The 17,901-nt window shown below is 45.8% G+C and overlaps 1 protein-coding gene across 1 annotated transcript in view; it reads right to left on the bottom strand.

Moving 5' to 3' along the window:
- The window catches only part of CENPU (centromere protein U), a 35,968-nt gene extending 25,736 nt beyond the window's left edge, over positions 1-10,232 (bottom strand). Inside the window, exons 1-4 of the mRNA XM_045286570.1 lie at positions 10,124-10,232; positions 6,851-6,956; positions 4,077-4,125; positions 1,875-1,986 (exon numbers count right to left, since the gene is read on the bottom strand). Of these exons, the coding sequence (XP_045142505.1) occupies positions 1,875-1,986; positions 4,077-4,125; positions 6,851-6,927 (238 nt within the window). The 5' untranslated portion in view covers positions 6,928-6,956; positions 10,124-10,232. The remainder of the gene's footprint in view (positions 1-1,874; positions 1,987-4,076; positions 4,126-6,850; positions 6,957-10,123) is intronic.
- Between the last annotated feature and the right edge of the window lie 7,669 nt (positions 10,233-17,901).

The raw sequence follows: 17,901 nt of genomic DNA, 5'->3' as shown, positions 1-17,901 counted from the left end.
ATATCAGACTTATGGCTTTGGACTGGCCTGGGTTAGGATGCTTTCTCAATGTTCAATTCCTTTGTATATAAATCTCTTTCTTATACACATATGAGTGTCTCCATGAATTTGTTTTAGTCTGCTCAGACGAACACAGGTGTGCTCTTTGGGGATCTAACAGAAGCACTAAACGAGCTCTGTAACATTTGTACAAGCAGGGCAGAGGCCAAGGGGCCATGCAGTTGAGGGGCTGAGTGCCAGAGGGAGAGGTGTGCCTGAAAACAGGCACTCCTGCCCAGAAAACTGTTTCTGACCCTGCATTGTGTAACTTGTTAGTTTCCCCCAAGAAGTCACATACTTGTACTGTCTGTGAGCTCTGTGTGGTCACTGCAACAGACTAGTGGACAGAGAGAGAATGACATGCGAGGGACTGGCAGTGTCAGAATAGCTCAAGATTAGAGGGAGGAGGCATGTCTGACCGCTGCCTCATGGGAACTGGCCTTGAACTGATAGGGGGCTGAATTCTCGTTTCGTTATGAAGCCGGAGGTCGTCAGACGCCGTCTCCACCCCATTTAAAATAAAGTATGCAAGTATTCAAAATTCTCTTAAAATAACACTTCTCGCTAGGTACCCTTGAGTCGGTCATGCCTCATAGCAAGCTGGTGCACAAAAGGAAGAAACATCACCCAGTCCTGTGCCATCCTCTCCACGATTATGGCCAAGTACATCGGCGCAGCCATGGTGTCACGCCATCTCAAGGGCCTCCCTCCTTTTCACTGTCCCTCTACCTCACCAACCATGATGTCCTTTCTCCAGGGACTGGTCTCTCCTGATCACGTGTCCAAAGAACATGAGACAAAGTCTTGCCCTCCTTGCCTCTAAGGAGCATGCTAGTTGTACTTCTTCCAAGACTGATCCACTTGTTCTCTGGCACTCCGTGGTCCTTTCAAGATTCTCCATCAGCACCGTAATTCAAAGGCACCCATTCCTCTTCAGTCTTTCTGATTCAACGGGCCACTTTCACGTGCATATGAGGCCACTGAAAACTACCATGGCTTGGACCGGGCACACTTTAGTCCTCAAATTATCATCCTTACTTTTCAACACTTTAAAAGGTCTTCTGCAGCAAGATATTCTAGAAGCAAGATCATCCAGCACAAATGTCTAATCGCTCTTGTTCTACAGGTCAGCTACTTGGCTCTTTCTATTCTTGATCTCCTTAGCCATCTGTGACACATCAAGACAGAAACAGTCTCATTTGAACAATGCACGGTGCTCTTGGTCCTGTCTTCCTCACATGCTAAAAACGTAGGTGACACTCAGCAGACGGTCTCCTGAAGGATCCCTGGTCTCAGGTGACTTAAGAGGAAATAGCCCCTCTTCTCCTCCTGGCTCTATTAGTAGTATGGTGTGAAAAACATATCTTACATTCTTCTTGTTACAGTATCACAGTAGGTAGATGTGACTAACTTGCTAACAAATGCCATAAGAGGCCTTTTACTTGGATAGTGATTAGAGTTCAAAGATCCTGTTAGTCCCTGAGAGTTGCAAATAGTTTGTGCTCTACTACTGGTCAACAGGGTGGCTGCTTGAATTCACCCAGTGGAGCCTCAGAAGACAGCCTGGCAATCTGCTTCACAATCCCAGGCTAGTAACCTCCTGGGCTGTAGGGAGTCAGAGGCGACTCACTGGCAGCTGACAACAGTTCCAATGTATCCAGACAGGAGAAAACCTCAGCTGAGCGACTGGCCCACTCCCCAGAACATACTTATATGTAGGCAAATCATTGTTAAGTTTGAAGACAATCCTAGATTTTTATCAGTTGCTGTTTTTATAGGTATTGTAGTATCTAGCCTACATGTTATTTTTTAGGATAATGATGTAAAAGACTAACCAAAGGCCTCATAAGGCTCCTCTTCTTGCTCATTTTCATCCAGCCTGCCCAAGCAGAAGGCATTTGAACGATCAGGAAAAGGGGACACATCAGGTGGCTTTTGGTAGGCTTTCTAAAAGAGAATAAATCAAAGTTACTGAATTGGCTCTAATAAGCAGAGAACGTGACAAAGTCCTATCTATTTTCAATGACATGCCTGCTATGACTGCCGCTTACAGGCACAATCCTTAGCACTTTGGGTGCAGGGGGGGGGTGACGACTCAGAATCTAGGGCAGAGGTTGGCAAACATTTCTATAGCGGGCCAGAAAGGAAATTGGGGTTTGCAGGCCACAGGGTTTCTGATGCCACTATTCGACTCAGCCACGAAAGTGTGAATGCAGGAAGAATGACTGTCGCTCTGTTCCAACAAAACTTTTTTTTGAGGACACTAAAATTTGCATTTCATATAATTTTCCTAAGCATTAGTTATGCTTTTGATTTCTTCCAGCCATGTAAAGATGTAAGAAGCATTCTTAGCTTGTAAAACTGTACAAAACCAAACCACAGTCAAAAAAGGAGAGCTTGATTTGCCTTGTGGGTATTCACGGACCCCTAAAACTAGAGCCCTCTGCCAAAAAGGATCCACATATCCAAAGTTCACCCCCAGAGGGGAGTGCGTGTAGGTGTCAGGGAGCCGACAGAGAGTGAGCAGTATTATCGTCCCATGAAGTTTCCTTTTTTTGTTGTTTTTTTTAACCAATCGAAAGCCCTACTGAAAAACCAAAACATTTACAAAATGAGAAAAAATGTGGAAGGGTACTATAAATAACTGGAAAAAGTGATGGGTACTATTAACAGGCAAGAACACATGAAGAAATCAGGGCGAGATGAGAAAGATGGGATGAAACTGGCAAACAAAACTAAACCATTTTCTGCTCGCAGCCCCACTGACAGACTGACTTCCTCAGGGAGACTGGGGGTGGATGCCGAGAAAAAGGGCTGACAGACGTGAGGGAATGGAGCTCCCATCAGTGAAAGGCAGCTGCCTCGGAAGGAGACAGGAAGGCTGGGATCAGGGCTGGTCGCTTAGATCCATCCTCCAAGGCATACTGGGCCCTAGCTCCCGAAGGCGGGCAGGAGGGCAGGAGAACAGAGAAACGGACATTAAAAGCAAAGACAAACCCAAGCGCGATGAGGCTGGATGGGAGCCAAGCACTAGGAGCACCGCCCAGAGGCGTTCTGAGACTTCAAGTGAGTAAAGCAGCCAGCCAGTGGAGGCTGGGGTTAGGGCCGCCCAGCAAAGAGAGGTGGCGCAAGACAGAGAAAGCCCGGGCAGGACCGGAGAACAGAGAAGACTCCAAACCAAAACCAAGCTCACTGCCTTAGAGTCAATTCTGGCTCGCAGGAACCCTAAGAAGCAGGGAAGAACTGTCCCTCCGGGTTTCCAAGACAGTAAATCTTCACAAGGGTGGAAAACCTCATTTTCTCACCTAGAGATCATGTACTTGCATACAATGCAAATACCAATTCAAATCTGGACAAGCTATCAGAAAAAAAATTGGAATCAGAAGGTTAGATAAATGTACCTGTTTTGTACATCCATTTTTACTCTCAGACTAAAGGAATGTCTCTCGATACAGATACTCAGTATCCCTAAAATCTTGTTTTATTTAAAATAGTGAAAAACTGGAAATGGCTTAAGTTATGAAATGGTCAAGTAAAACTGTCATGTGCACTAAGGAAGAAATTATGATTTAAAACACAATTGCTTAAAAAGATAATGGATAAAATTTCTTTTAAAAAGATAATGGATAACCTGGAGAAAAAGGCCTAAGTCAAAAAAGCAAAATACAAGTGGTGTAATTTTCACAAGATGGAAGTTATACAAACCAAAATAAAGCCAACGGAGACTCAAAGAAACACAATTCTAAAATATTAACCTTATTTCCCCACACGTGACACGTCCGCGTAAATGACATGCATACACAGCACATTGCACGTAGAGTATCCGAGAAACAAATGCATGAGCAGACCGGCTAGGTCTGCAAAAGGTCTGAAAATGCATACATTTTCCCCATAAAAACACGATACCAATTTCTCCATGATTTGGGGAAAGAAGGAAACAGAATTCATTTGTCCCTATGATAAAACAGTTCACCAAAACAGCAGCTAGGGTGTCAATTGTGAGAAAAGTACATTAAGATTCTAAAAAGATAACTTACATCTTTCGTGTGGTGTGCTCTTCCCAAGGCGTTCTTTGAATGTTTCATACTGTAAAACACCAGAACACAGAAGAGAATTAGAAATATTTTTCAGAGCATCTCCCACAACCCAAAAAAAAAAAAAAAAAGGGACAGTCTTCACGGGTTGCACAGGGTCCCTGTGAAGAAATTTAGGTTGGAGCAAGATCCTTTTCAGGAAGCAGAACCCATCTCCCACAGATTTATTTGTACAGATCAAATCCATCCCAGCTGTGTAAGACAGTAACCTTCCTTCCTCTCCCTGGGGGGCAAGGAAAACACGGACTCCGGCCTTGAATCTGAAGTCCTACCGATCCGCAAACGCTAGCTGAGACATCTCTGCAGAAGTCAGCAAAGGGGAAGCAACTGCATGCACTGGGTGCCTGACACCTGGTCCATCTGGTGAACGGCTTTTCAACACACACTTTCTGATTTAGCTCTAACTCAAACCAAACTTACGACTGCTGTATCAATTCAACTGAGTAAACGTTGGCCTAAAAGCAGGGCAGAATGGCCCCCGATGATTTCCAAGGTTATTAATCTCTCCGGAAGCAGTGACCACGTCTTCCTTCCTCTCTTTATGAGAATAGAGAGCCTCTCGCAGTGGTTGGTGGCTTTAAACTGCTGACCTTGCTGGTAGTAGTCCAGTATACAACCCACTATCCCACTTGCCCTTTACTGGTGTGGGTCCAAACCACTGACCTCCCTTAGCAGTCGAGCTCTTTAAACACTGCACCAGCAGGCCCCCCTCTACCATCCTATGAAAACGGTAAACTAAGTCCACTGCCATCAAGTTGCTTATGAGGAATGGCGACCCCTGTGCTTCAGAGGGGAGCTGATCCCCTGGGCTTTTTGAGTGTACTCTTTATGGAAACAAGAGTCCTGGCAGTGTAGTATTTCTGCATTGGGCCGTGAGCAAAAGGCCAGCACTTTGAAAATACCAGCCGCTCCGCAGGATACTCTACTTCCATTAAAAAAAGAATCCAAACTCATTGCCATTGAGTCAATGCCAACTCTTCGTGACCCTGTAAGTCAAGGGAGAACTGGCCCTGTGGGTTTGAATGCTGTAAATCTTTACAGGAGCAGAAAGCCTCATCTTTCTCCTGCAGGGCAGCTGATGGGCTTGAACTGCTGACCAACTTGCTGTTAGTTCAATTTGTGTAACCCACTATGACACCAAGGCTCCTCCGTTCTTATTAAGCACAATAAAAAAAGCTCAAAAGCTCTTTTGGGCAATGGTGCTCACACTTTATTGTGGTCAGAATCACCTGGAAGGTTTGCAAGAACACAGATGCTAAGCTCCACCACTCTTCTGTCAGTTTGTTGCTGCACTGTACTGTAAGGTTTTTGGCCTTTCTCAACCGTTCATTAACTCCCACCAAGTGATGAGACAGTTTGCTATTAACGGACATAATGCATACAAAACTGTAACATGAGGATTGGTCAGTTTTGTCATCCTGCTAGGCTTAAATAGAGCCTGCCCAGGGGCAGGAAGGGGAGCTCACTACCACCAAGATGAAGAGCTAGGAGTAGACTAGTCTTTGATCCCAGGTTCCCTAAGCTGAAAACCTCCTAAACTTAGGAGACAAAGAAAGAACTGTAACACTGGAGATGGTAGGAATGGCAAGAATCAGAGGTAGAACCAGGAGACCAACAAGAGATGGCATGGTGAGGGGAAATCCATTGAATAAGAAAGCTAAGCACCTTCAGACAGACAGGAATTTTGCTGGCTCTGAGTGTTGTCTGCCTCGGGGCTCTTGTTGAAAGAGCTTGGCTTATAGACAAATGGAGCTACAAAGCATAGAGCCTTCGGGCCCAAACGGGAGGTTTGTGGACATTTATCTGTAAAGCTAAACAGCTTTGAGACTTTTCAGCAAACAAATGCAATGATAAAAGCACTCCTCAAAACCAAATTTGGAAGACAGCCACCAGGTCCTTCTAATGAAAACTGAACCAAGAGAAAATGGAAATTAACAAACATGTCATTAGTACTACAGTCAAGTAAAATTTTGCTGAAGATACTAAAAAACAGTTGCAGCACTTCATCAACACAGAACTGTCAAATAGAAGAGGGCACAGAACAAGGGATATTATCACTGACATCAACTGAAAGCAGAGTAGAGCAGAAAGATGTTTATCTACGTTATTCAGTGCAAAGACGCTCAACTGTGTGGATCAAAACAAACTAGGTAATACTCTTGCGCTCAGGTGGAACTTGTACATAGAGTCCTTCAAACACCAGAGAACTGAAGTAATAGCATGGGAACCCAATCTGACCTCCTCGGTTCCCTAGGCTAATTGCTACATGGCAGAGGTTAGACATACCACCATCCTCCATCCCGTGTGTCCTACTCTATCACCAGCTGACCCTCCCATAGCACTACTTTGGTGGCTGTGTTCTATAATTCATTATAAGGGCCACAGAGAATACACAATGGCCATGATTATGCGGTTGTAAGGGAAGGTAACAGATACAAATCAGGTGAGAAATGCTCAGAAAACAGATGTTTAGTCAGTTTCATCTCTGCCGTGTCCACACGCAGGCCTCTCCCTGGCCCTCAGCCCTTGGCCAAGCCTCTGCCAATGTTACAAAGCTCCTATAAGGCTGACAATAAATGTCTACAAGGCATGCCATTCTGCTGTAAGCCTCAACCCAGAGCCGCTCCACTTCCATGGGTCAGCAAACCAAGATGCTCTAGTTGAGAGTCTAAAGTCACTCCACTCTACAAACGAACCTCATGCCCCAAAGCACTCACCTTTTCGTGCTCTGAAAGCTGGGAAGTCTAGCACTTTGTTTCTGGCTTTGTCTCCTGGTGCTGCTGCTGCTGCTCATCTGGACTCCTCTGGTGTCAAAGCTGTCTCCTGGATCAAGGAGGATCAACATGTAAGGATCTGGGTGGGGGCTCAGCTCTTAACTACGGTTGGTAATAAGTCCTCTTTCCTGTTTCAGAGATGGCTGATTTTATACCCAGCTGGATGGCACTCACAATTAACCCTGTTAACAGTCACTCAGATTAATCATATAATCAATTAGTGTCTTTCCCATTTTCTTCCCCACCCCAGGAGAATTTTTTTCCTCCCAAGGGCCATTTGGATATTTATAACATCATTCTCGAGCCATACTGGTCAAACATTTAATGAACTCATCCCTAATTCAATGAATGGCTGTAACAGCATGTAATAATTACTGGTATTAATATTGTAGGCCTTACATGGCCTGTGGGCCGGGTGTTCCCCACCCATCTTTCCCAGTTTCACAAAAATAATGAAGGTCTTTGGTTGGTGTAACAAAAGTTATGGCTGGAAGAGCCATATTAAATAATTCATTACATTGCAGTGATACTGCTTGGTTTTAATCCTGAAAGATATGCATCAGGGTTGTATCCTATCACTATACTTATTCAATCTGTATGCTGAGAAATAATGCAAAAAGTTGGACCGTAGAAAGAATGTAGAAAGAATGCATCATCAGGATTAGAGGAAGACTCATCAACAACCTGTGATATGCACACACACAACTTTCTTTCTGAAAGAGAGAAGTCTTGAAGCACTTACTAATGAAGATCAAAAAATACAACCTTAGTATGGATCACATCTCAGCATGAGAAAAAAAAAATCCTCACAGCTGGTCCAATAGGCAGGATCATGATAAACAGAACACACCGAACTTGTCAAGGATTTAATTTGACTTAGGTCCACAACCATCACCTGTAGGAGCAGCAGTCAAGAAACAAAATGACACATTGCCTGGGCAAAAGAAGTGCTGAGACTTTTTAACGTGTGAAGCTCAGGCACCACTTCTGGGGACTAAGAAATGCCTGACACAAGGCCTAGTATTTTCAATCACCTCATATATGTGGACAATGAATAAGAAAGAATGAAAAAAACTGATGCATTTGAGCTTTGGTGTTGAAGAATAAAGTAACATAACCTGCTGGAACAGCGGTTCTCAACCCCCTTTGGGGCCAAACGACCCTTTCATAGGGGTCACCCGATTCACAACAGCATAACAGTACCAAAATTACAGTGAATTAGCAACGAAAATAACTTTGTGGTTGGGGGTCACCACCCCATGGGGAACTGTATGAGAGGACCGCGGCATTGGCAAGGCTGAGAACCACTGTGCTAGAAGAAACAAACCTGTTGTAAAGGACAGCCAGAACACACACTCAGAAGCCAGGACAAGGCTTCACCTCATATAATGAGTCAGGCGAGACCGGTCTCTGGAAAAGGACATCACGCTCAGTGAAATAGAGGGTCCGCCAAAGAAAAGGGGGAAGATCCTCCATGAGGTGGATCAACACAGTGGCCACACAATGGGCTCAAGTGCAACAACGACGGCGAGGCCGATGCAGGCCAGGCAGGGCAGTCTTTCACTCTGCTGCACGCGGGGTAGCTGCGCCTCGGAGCCGGCCCCACACAGGCCCCAACAGCAATGACAAGTCCTCTTCTGCACCCAGGCGGATTTCTGGCCATTCCTGGTTGACGTACTGATAGATCTTACTGTCTTCAACAAAATGTTAACCTCATGTTGTATTCATCCCATTGCTGGATCATTTCCAGTCTGTTGGATCGCCCTCATTAGGAACGGGCACACACACAACAGAGCTCTGCCGGTCAGTTGGCCAGGTAGCTACCGCTTTCCAGACTTCTTGGCCAGACTCCTGAGTGCTTCCAGCAACGTATCCATTCGCTGAAACATCGCCTCGGTATTCTGCCGATTCCTGAGCCTTTGATTTTTTTTTTTGCCAGTGTTTGCAGGGAAGCTTAAGCTTCTTGTTCATGTTCCCTCCTGAAATGGTTCGATGGGATGAAGTGACACAAGGGCTGCAGAAATGGGCATGAGGAGGTGCAGGACCAGGCTGCGTTCATCTCCGGCACAAAGGGTTCCCTGGGATGGGAGCCGACTCCAGGGAGCTATCAACAAGAAGCAACAGGAAAGACCAGGCTGGCATCTGTGGTTTGCCTTTCTATCAAGTTCCCAGGTGATGCTGATTCGCTAGCTGGCCACTTGCAGCAACATCATTTTATTGGATTCTCAAAACTCTTGAGATGGTAATAGTACTCATTTTAAAGCATTTTTAATAGATTGTGATCCTCACTTCAGAGAAACAACGGTTCTTTCTCCAAGTAATAGTAACAGAACTAGATACCAGATTATATGTCTTCACCGGAGTCCTTTCCAAGGTCTCTTAACAAAAAAAAAGGTCAGATTCCTCTGTGCCTTTCATAGGTCCTAGGGAGGGCTTTGGAAAGATGGAATTATAGCTGACAGCTATACATAGAGTTGACAGTCTATTTTGAACAGAGCATTTTGGGGGGACGGATGAACATAATCTCTTGCCTCTAACACAAAAATGTTAACCAAATAAAAACAACTCACTGATCGATTAAATTAAGTTGGCCTCATTTCAGCTGATGTCTAATGCCCCTAAATTCTTTTCCATCACTTTTTCTCCACCGGGGAAGTCCTTGGTCCTTCCCCACAGACCACAGGAGTCTAGTTCCTGGTTTCCCCACCTCCCTGCTCAGCCAGGCTCCATCCACCACCCCCACAAACACGCCCCGCTCTGCTGGGCGGCCTCCCACCCTCATCCCAAGTTCAGTACAAACACCACCTCTTCCGCAGGTGAGTGCCCAGGTGGAAGTCCTCAACACCCAAGCCAGGCCCGGGCGTGGTGGGGGCCAGGGATACACAGGCTCCTGACATCCCCAACGCCGCAAGTGCACATAACCCACGAAGCCAATTAACATTTCCAACCAGGTTTCAAACGAGAGCTTACAAAATAACAGTATATTGCTTGCGCCAACCAGGACCGTTCGGTCTTCCCAGATGATTGGCTCCAGCTCTACTCTCCTGGGTTTGATTTACAAACACGCGTGGGGCTTGCAAACAGGAAGGCCACAATGGAAATACTCCTAAGAGGACACTTAGCTGGACTGGAAGGCCTGGCGAACGATTCTGAGTCTCCCGCGTTCACACTACATTCATGCACACACAGTAATGAACACCAATGCCCCAAACTCACCGCGATCACCTGGACGCCGACTCCTACAACCAGACAGACGGGGCAGGTCTGGGCGCTTCTCGGACGAGCTAACGCTTAGGGGCGGAGAGACCCCGGGCTTCCTCTCGCAACACTAACACTCAAAACAACTCGCGTGCTTGCCCAGCACCAATTTCCCCACTAACTTCTTTACTTTTTACGAAAATCCCATGAAGCCGGCACTATTATCCACGTTCTACTCGCGTGGCAGCCCAAGCCCTCACTGCGGACAGGCGTCTGCGGCGCTCCCAGGCGCTTCCGCAGCTGCGATAACAGCGCCAGGACCTAAATCCAGACCGTACGGACCGCGCGGCGTCCGCCCAGCCCCAAGCCGCTCGGAGCAGCCAATCGCGACGGAGCCGAAGGCGCCCCCTCCGCTGCCACGTCGTGCGTTAGGCCAGGGCTCCTCCCCGACCTGAGGCCTGATGAAAAACCCGGCATGGATATCGTTCGCCACGGAGCTGGAGTTCACGCCGTGCAATCAGTCACCGAAGGATTCCTGCAGCTCCGGATCTATCCTGGGCTTTCCTTTCCACTCGCGCCCCGCGCGAGTTCTCTGGCCCGCCCACTCCTCAGGCCGGAGGGCCGGCCCCTCGGGGGCGGGAAGGGGAGAAGCGAAAACGAATGTGAATCCGGTCTGAGCCGCGCTGCTTGTTGATTGAGAGTTTAGCTACGCCAAGGAGACTTCCCGGATACTGCCTCTAATCAGTGTTTTTGGGCACGTCCTGTATCTCTATCCGTTTCTTCTGCTGTAATCGGGGAGGGGTCTTTACGGAACTAACATTCTGTGATTTTTTTCTGTTTAAAAACTTATGTCTCGTACAGGCATATAGTATATATAATGGACCCATTACCGGATCAGAAAATAAATCATTACTATACCTTAACTTTTTTTTCATTAAAAGATTTTATCGGAGGCTCCACAGCTCTTAAACAATCCATACATCAACCGTATCAAGCATATTTATACATAAGTTGCCATCATTATTTTCTAAACATTTACTTTCTATTGAACCGTTGATGTCAGTTCCTCTTTTTCACCTCCCTGTCCCCCCTGGTGACCCCCTGATAAATGATAAATTGTTATTATTTCCATCTCTTACACCGACCGCTGTCTCCCCACGTGGTTTCTGTTGTTCGTCCCCTGGGGGTGGGGGCTGGCGATTATGAGATCATCTGTTCCTGTTCCCCCTTCCTCCTCTCCGCCCCACCCCACCCCACCCCGCTTCGCCCTACCCTCGAGGGTACCTGAACTCTTCTGGAAAACCCTGTGGGGCAGTTCTACTTGGCCCTGTTGGGTGGCTATGGGTTGGCTCTCCTGGGCACAGTTCTGAGCAGCATCCTCGCCCAAGGAGAACTTGGTGAGTTTGTGTTTACCACTCCTATGCTTTTTACCAGAGTTTCCCTAGGATCAATCGTGTATTGATTACTATGTTTCTAAATGTATGTGATATTTGGTATGCATTCTTCTACAAATGCTCTTTTCACTCAAAACTGCTTTTTTCGATTTAGCCATATGGATGCCTGCAACTGTAGCTCATTCATCTTCCTGGTCTTTGGAATGCCTGCAGGTACTTGCCTTTGTATGGAAACAGCGGTTTTGAATTTTTCAGCTGTTACCAACAATGCAATGCTGAACATTTCCATCCATGTCTTGCAGGGGACTTGGCTGAGTTAACAGTATGACTGCACAGTTTGAAACAACCTCCGGGGGGGAAAAAGACTGGGCTTTCTACTCCCATAAGCAGTTACAGTCTTGGAAACCCACAGGGCTGGTGGTGGTGGTGGGTACAGCATAGTGACAGACGTGTTCAGCTTTACACGATAATGCCAATTTTTACATACTGCTTTTTCTTTGTTACTGTTAAGTACTGTCGAATTGGTTCCAACTCAGAGCAACCCTATGTACATATTTTTTCATACTGTTTTATAAAATGTATGCAATTCACACTCACCCACCAGCAGTGTAGATGAGTCCCCTTATCTCCACATCCTTGTCAATAAGGAGCATTTTCAAGAATTTGATTTATTTATGACCACTTTGCTGTAGTTAGCTGCTGTAGAGCCACCCCTGTCACATAGCGATCCCAGTTTCACACGGAAAGTCTGCCCAATTCAGTGCCATTCCCATGACTGGTTGCAGATTGGACCACAGTGATCCACTGACTGACTATCAAAAATAGGTTGCGAGGCCTTTCTTTCTAGTCCTTCTTAGTCTGGAAGCTCCCGAGACCTGGTTAGCCTCATAGTAACACTGATGCCTCTGCTGGCAGTGTGGCCCTGGTTGTCCAAGAGGTGCACTCATGAGATGCACTGAGCAGAATTGAATCATCTCCCACATGGAAGTCAAAAGCTCGACCACTGAACCACCAAAACAAAGTCACTGCCATGCTAGTTAGGATGCTGTGTGCGGCCAGGTTGACTAGAGAAACAAATCCAGTGACACTCATATATGAAGTGAAACATCAAGAAAACATCCCAGCCTAGTCCAACTCAAGTGCATGCGTCTGATACTAGACCCTAAGTCCCACTTCAGACTCATGCAGCCACAAACAATGATGCAGAATGCAGGGAGATCACAGGTTGGTGGGAGCAGTCATGTGGCTCCAATGCAGTGGAACCACCACAGGGCTCTGACAGCAACCAGGGTCAGCCAGCAGGAACAGGAAGGCAGAAGGGGAGGTTCCCAGGGCCCTCCTTATGAGAAGGCCACGCCCTCAAGAAGACACCCATCTGATTGGATACCACCCATACACTTTTATATACCCTCAAGTTGGCATGAATGTATATAACTGCCACAGATGCTCTATAAGATCTCAGCGCTAAATCTCTCCAGGAGGAGAAATCGCACTCCTCACCATCTTTATCCTTTGGAGCAGCTGGTGGGTTTGAACCACCAACTTTGAGGTTAGCAGTCAAACACTTAACAATAGCATCACCATAGCCCCCAACGAGGAAATGCTTTAGCCTGCTGTAATCCCCTCTGGCATTTATTACCAATCTTGTCACCTCTTCAAGGAACCAGATTCCTTGGTGATTTCAAGTCCTGGCAACTCCATGTGTACCAGAATAGAAGTATATGCTCCATCGAGCTTTCAGTAGCTGATTTTTTCAGAAGGGATCTCCAGGCCTTTTTACAAGGCACCTCTGCGTGGACTCAAATCTCCAGGCTTTAGGTTAGCAACCAAACAGGTAAACTGCTTGTACCCAGGGACTGCGCCTGCTTAGTTCAAAATGATATACTATTGTGTTTTTAATATCCATTTCCTGTAAGACAATTATCCTTTAATTGCTTATAAGTTATTCTTACTTTCATGAAAAGTCAAAATAAAACTTTCATCTGTTTTTATACACAATTGGTGTGTGCTGCAGTTACATAATCTACTGTCAACTTGAATGAAGGTGTGGAGTCTAGCCTGTCAATCAGGTCATAGCCAGTGAGGCCTCTGTGTGGGCATGGCCTTCTCCTAAGGATTCTGGGAACCGCTGTCTTCCTCCAGGGAGGTGGGACACACACTCTGCCTGCGAGACATTCCTGTTGACAAACTACATGGAGCTATGCTGATGGAGCCAAAGCCCTGGAGCTAGAGGAACCATGTGGAGACCCATGCTGGCACTGAGATGCTTCCACTGTCATTGGATCCATAACACTTTCCACCCACTGACCTGTGATCTTCCTGCATTCGGCGTCATTGTGTGTGTTGTGTGAGTCTGAAGAGGAATTTATAGACTGGTATTAGACATAAGGGCTAATATCAGACTTATGGACTTGATCTGGACTGGCTGAGATTTTTTAAATATACAATTATTCTTTATATAAAGCTCTTTCTTATACACATATGAGTGTGTATGAATTTGTTTCTCGAGTTAACCCAGACTAACACAGCGTGTATATATATATTAGGTGTTTTTTTTAAAAAGAGTTCTTTATATATTTGAGAAACAAGTCCTTTTCTATGTGTTTCAAATGATTCCCACATTAGGGCTTTTCACATTTTCTTTTTAAGTCTCAGCTGACTAGTTTGATAAAGGTTCCTTGTTTGTTTTTTCAAATGAGCAATGTATATTTTGGTAATAGCTTGTTAATTTGTTAAGCAAAACTTACATACAATGAAATACATAGGCATTAAGTGTACAATTTGATGAATTTTCAAATAACATATACTCATGTAACTAACCCTTCAATAAAGAATCATAACACCTTATTAAAGAGTCAGCCCAAAAGGTTTTTTCCTGTCCTGCTTCAGATAGTTCCTGTGTCCCATAAATAATAATGTTCTGACTTGTATCACCACAAATTAGATTTTGTAGTCTAGAATTCTCATACTGGAATCATATAAGCAGCCTGTGTGTCTATATATTCCTCCTAGTATGTACAGAGTGAATGGTTCATTCTCAGCGTTGCTGAGTAGTATTCCATTAGCTAAGGAGCCCTAGTGGCACAGTGGATTATGGGCTGCTACCACAAGGTCAGCAGTTTGAAACCACCAGCTGCTCTGTTGGAGAAAGAAACACGGAGCTTTCTATTCTAGTAAAGAGTTACAGTCTAGGAAGCCCACGGAAGCTACTCTGTCCTGTGGATCACTCTGAATCAGAATGTAGTTGATGAGAGTGAGTTTGGTTTGGGCGTCCGGATTCCATTATCGGAATCTAGCACATGCTCCTCTCGACAGATTATTTGCATTGTTCTCAGCATTCGGCTATTCTTTCTAAAGTTGCTGTAAAGTTTTTTTGTGTGAAAATCTTTGTGTGAATGTTTTCTCAAAGTATTCTTGACTATTTCACAATAGTCCAGATCTTTGTATTTCTATGAAAATTTTAGAGAATGGCATTCAATCCGTTTGGGAAGATAAGAGGGATCTTAAGTGGAGATTTGCAATATGGGAATGTACTGGAAAACCACAATGGAGTTTCCAGGATAGACAAAAAGACCGAAGCGTGGGTTTGGAAAGAAAACGAGCACGTGAACTGCGGAGGGACTTGGTGGCTGGAAACACTCGTTGATCACATGTGCTGGCGCAGGGTAATGAATTATTTCAGGCGGCTCTGCTAGCAGAGTCTCTAACTCCCACCAAATGACCTTTCCCCGCATGCACGGGTCTGGTAAGAAGGCAGGGGAAGAGATGATAGGATTCACCTGTGGAGAATTGTGAACAGGATTCTCTGGAATGCCATCCTGCTGTGCATGAAAGGGGCCCACTGAGAAGCAGGAGGAGAGGTCTCACTATCAGCAAGAGCCAGAAGTGGAGCACATCCTCTGGTCTTGAGACCCCTGCACAGTGACTCTCCTGGATCAGAAAGACCTTGTAACATCAGAGGAACAGCAGCAGGACAGGAGCCAGAGCATGGAACAGACTGGTGGCCTGCCCACCCCACAGAGCCAGTAAAGCTGAGTGCCTTTGTGCAGGAGGCTGGCTTTTGAGGGCGCGTCTGAGCACTTTATTGGGGAAACTGGGCTTGCTGAGCCACAGAACTTGAGCTGAATATTTTCGGGTTGGGTCTTCCGTAGATGTGGTATGCCTCTTTGGAGGCATATAAGCAGACATAAAGACCTTTGTAACATATCCTAACACAAGCAACTGTCTCCTGAGCCATTCTTACTTGAATGACAACCTGTCAACTTCCCTAATAAAGCCTTTAATCATGAGTATTGTCTGTGAATTCTACGTAGCCAGTGCAAAGAATATTATGACCCAGAGCTACATATAAGTAGAGAATACTAATTAAGACAACTCAGAATGCATGGTCCCCAAATAAACATCAAATCACGAATCCAAGGGGGAAATGATCATCTAACTCTGACCTCCTTAAACAAGCAAAAATGTGTTACCACCAAACTAAGAGGAAGTGAATGTCAGGCAGCCCAAAAGGAACGAAACTGTTTTGCTTTTAAAATAAAAATTGCTTCAGGAAAAGATTTAACATCTGGGCCCTCAGTATAAATGCATCTAATGCGCTTCTGCTTTCTCGTAGAATCTAGTGATTGCAGAAGGCTGATCAAAGGACAGGAAGGGAGAGAAAAGCGCAGGGGGAAAAAACCCCAAACAGAAGCCCTAGTAAACCCAATGTCACTGCCATCAGGTTGATTCTGGCTCATAGTAGCCAAAAATACCACCAGAGATGTGGTGCTCACAGTACTTCCAAAATCATTCACCTTATTAGAAGCCATGTTTGATTTGTATGCTTATTTTATATAGTACCTGTATACCCTACCCAGGGTCATGAAAAAATTGCAATCCCCAGAAGGGATTGCAAGTGGGAAAAAATTAAAGAAGCTCTGTCTGTGTGTCGCAATTAACTTAATAAGCATGGGTGATGGGAAGTACAGATGGAAATGAAAACAAGTTGAATGTAAAGCGTAACTTTTGGGACAGAGACAGGTGCTGCGGTGACTGAGCACCTGTAGTGTGTTCAGAGCCAGGGCTGCAGGGAAGGCTCAAGGTGCAACCCAGGAAAGCACTGCTGTCATTCCGTGTTTGCGTTTGAATCGCTTTTTGGTCGTTATGCGGCAGAAACGTTCTACAGTTGCCAGATCTTTGGTGACTCCACATTCAGTCACACAACCCCATATGGGGTCCAAAACCACAGTTTAAGAAGCTCTGACCTAGAAGAATCAAATGTTAGCAAACAGGAGGCGCATCTCTGTATCTTCCGTCTCAGTGGGTGTCACTGAGTCCGAGAGACCGGAATAACCACTTGCCACTGAGGGAGTGGAGGTGAGATGAGACCACCTTGAGGGAGCACTCAGGCCTTGCAAGTCTTTGATCTCGATGCTGTGAAGAGGGGGAGGCAAAGGTAGCACGTGCTCCCAGCTCAGTAGTACTCTCAAATCCCTGATAGCATCTCATTCAACAAGACAATGAACTCCGAGGAAGACAGCTACACCCTCAGCCCCTTTCCTATTTTAAACCCAAGACCCAGGCAAGTCCTTTGGACTCATTTAACCTGGAGTGGGAAGTTTGTGGTCATGGCCGGAAAATCACTGAAGATTCAGGTTCACCCACATCTTAAGACACCCTTCTGCCCCCTGATCTGGGCAAAGCAGGAAGGGTGGTCACCCTCCAGAGGCAGGCATCTTTGAGGAGTTGCCAAAGGAGGGGAAATTCCCTTTCACGCACTGATGGGTAGAAATGAATTTCCTGGAGCCCGCTGTGCTGTGAGAAGGCAGCCGTGGTCTCTGGGGAAAGGTGTGTCTCCGTTGCTCGGTGCTCCTTGAACGGAAAACCACGCTCACAGGTGTGGGGTCCGTGCTGAGACATTGAGCCCCTGGAGGACAAGGTGGAACCATCTGAGTGAGTTTCTGCGCCGGTGACTGTTGACAGAAAGCCCCATCTTTTTCCCGAGGAGAACAGCTCACCTTAGCAGCCCAAATCATAATCACTATGCCCCTCAGAGATCTCTCTCTCTTTTTAAAATAAATCATTTTACTGGGGATCTTACAGCTCTTATAACAATCCATACATCAATTCTATTGAGTACATTTGTGGATATGTTGCCATCGACATTTTCGAAACTTTTTCATTCTACTTAAGCTCCTCTTTTTCCCTCCCTCCCCCACCCTCCCATCCTCATGAACCCTTGATGAATTATTATTTTCATATCTTACAGCATCCGCTGTCTCCCTTCCTCCACGTCTCTGTTGTTCATTCCCCTTGGTTATACAATGATCATTGTGATCGGTTCCCTCTTTCTCCCCCTTCTCCCACCACCCTCCTCCTACCCTCATGGTATCGCTACTCCCATTACTATTCCTGAGGGGT

Source organism: Echinops telfairi, unplaced genomic scaffold (genome assembly GCF_000313985.2).
Source record: "Echinops telfairi isolate 266 unplaced genomic scaffold, ASM31398v2 ScPeMD7_9;HRSCAF=40, whole genome shotgun sequence".
Taxonomy (NCBI): domain Eukaryota; kingdom Metazoa; phylum Chordata; class Mammalia; order Afrosoricida; family Tenrecidae; genus Echinops; species Echinops telfairi.
Note: the sequence above shows the minus strand (reverse complement) of the source record. Positions and strands in the feature narration are given on the sequence as shown.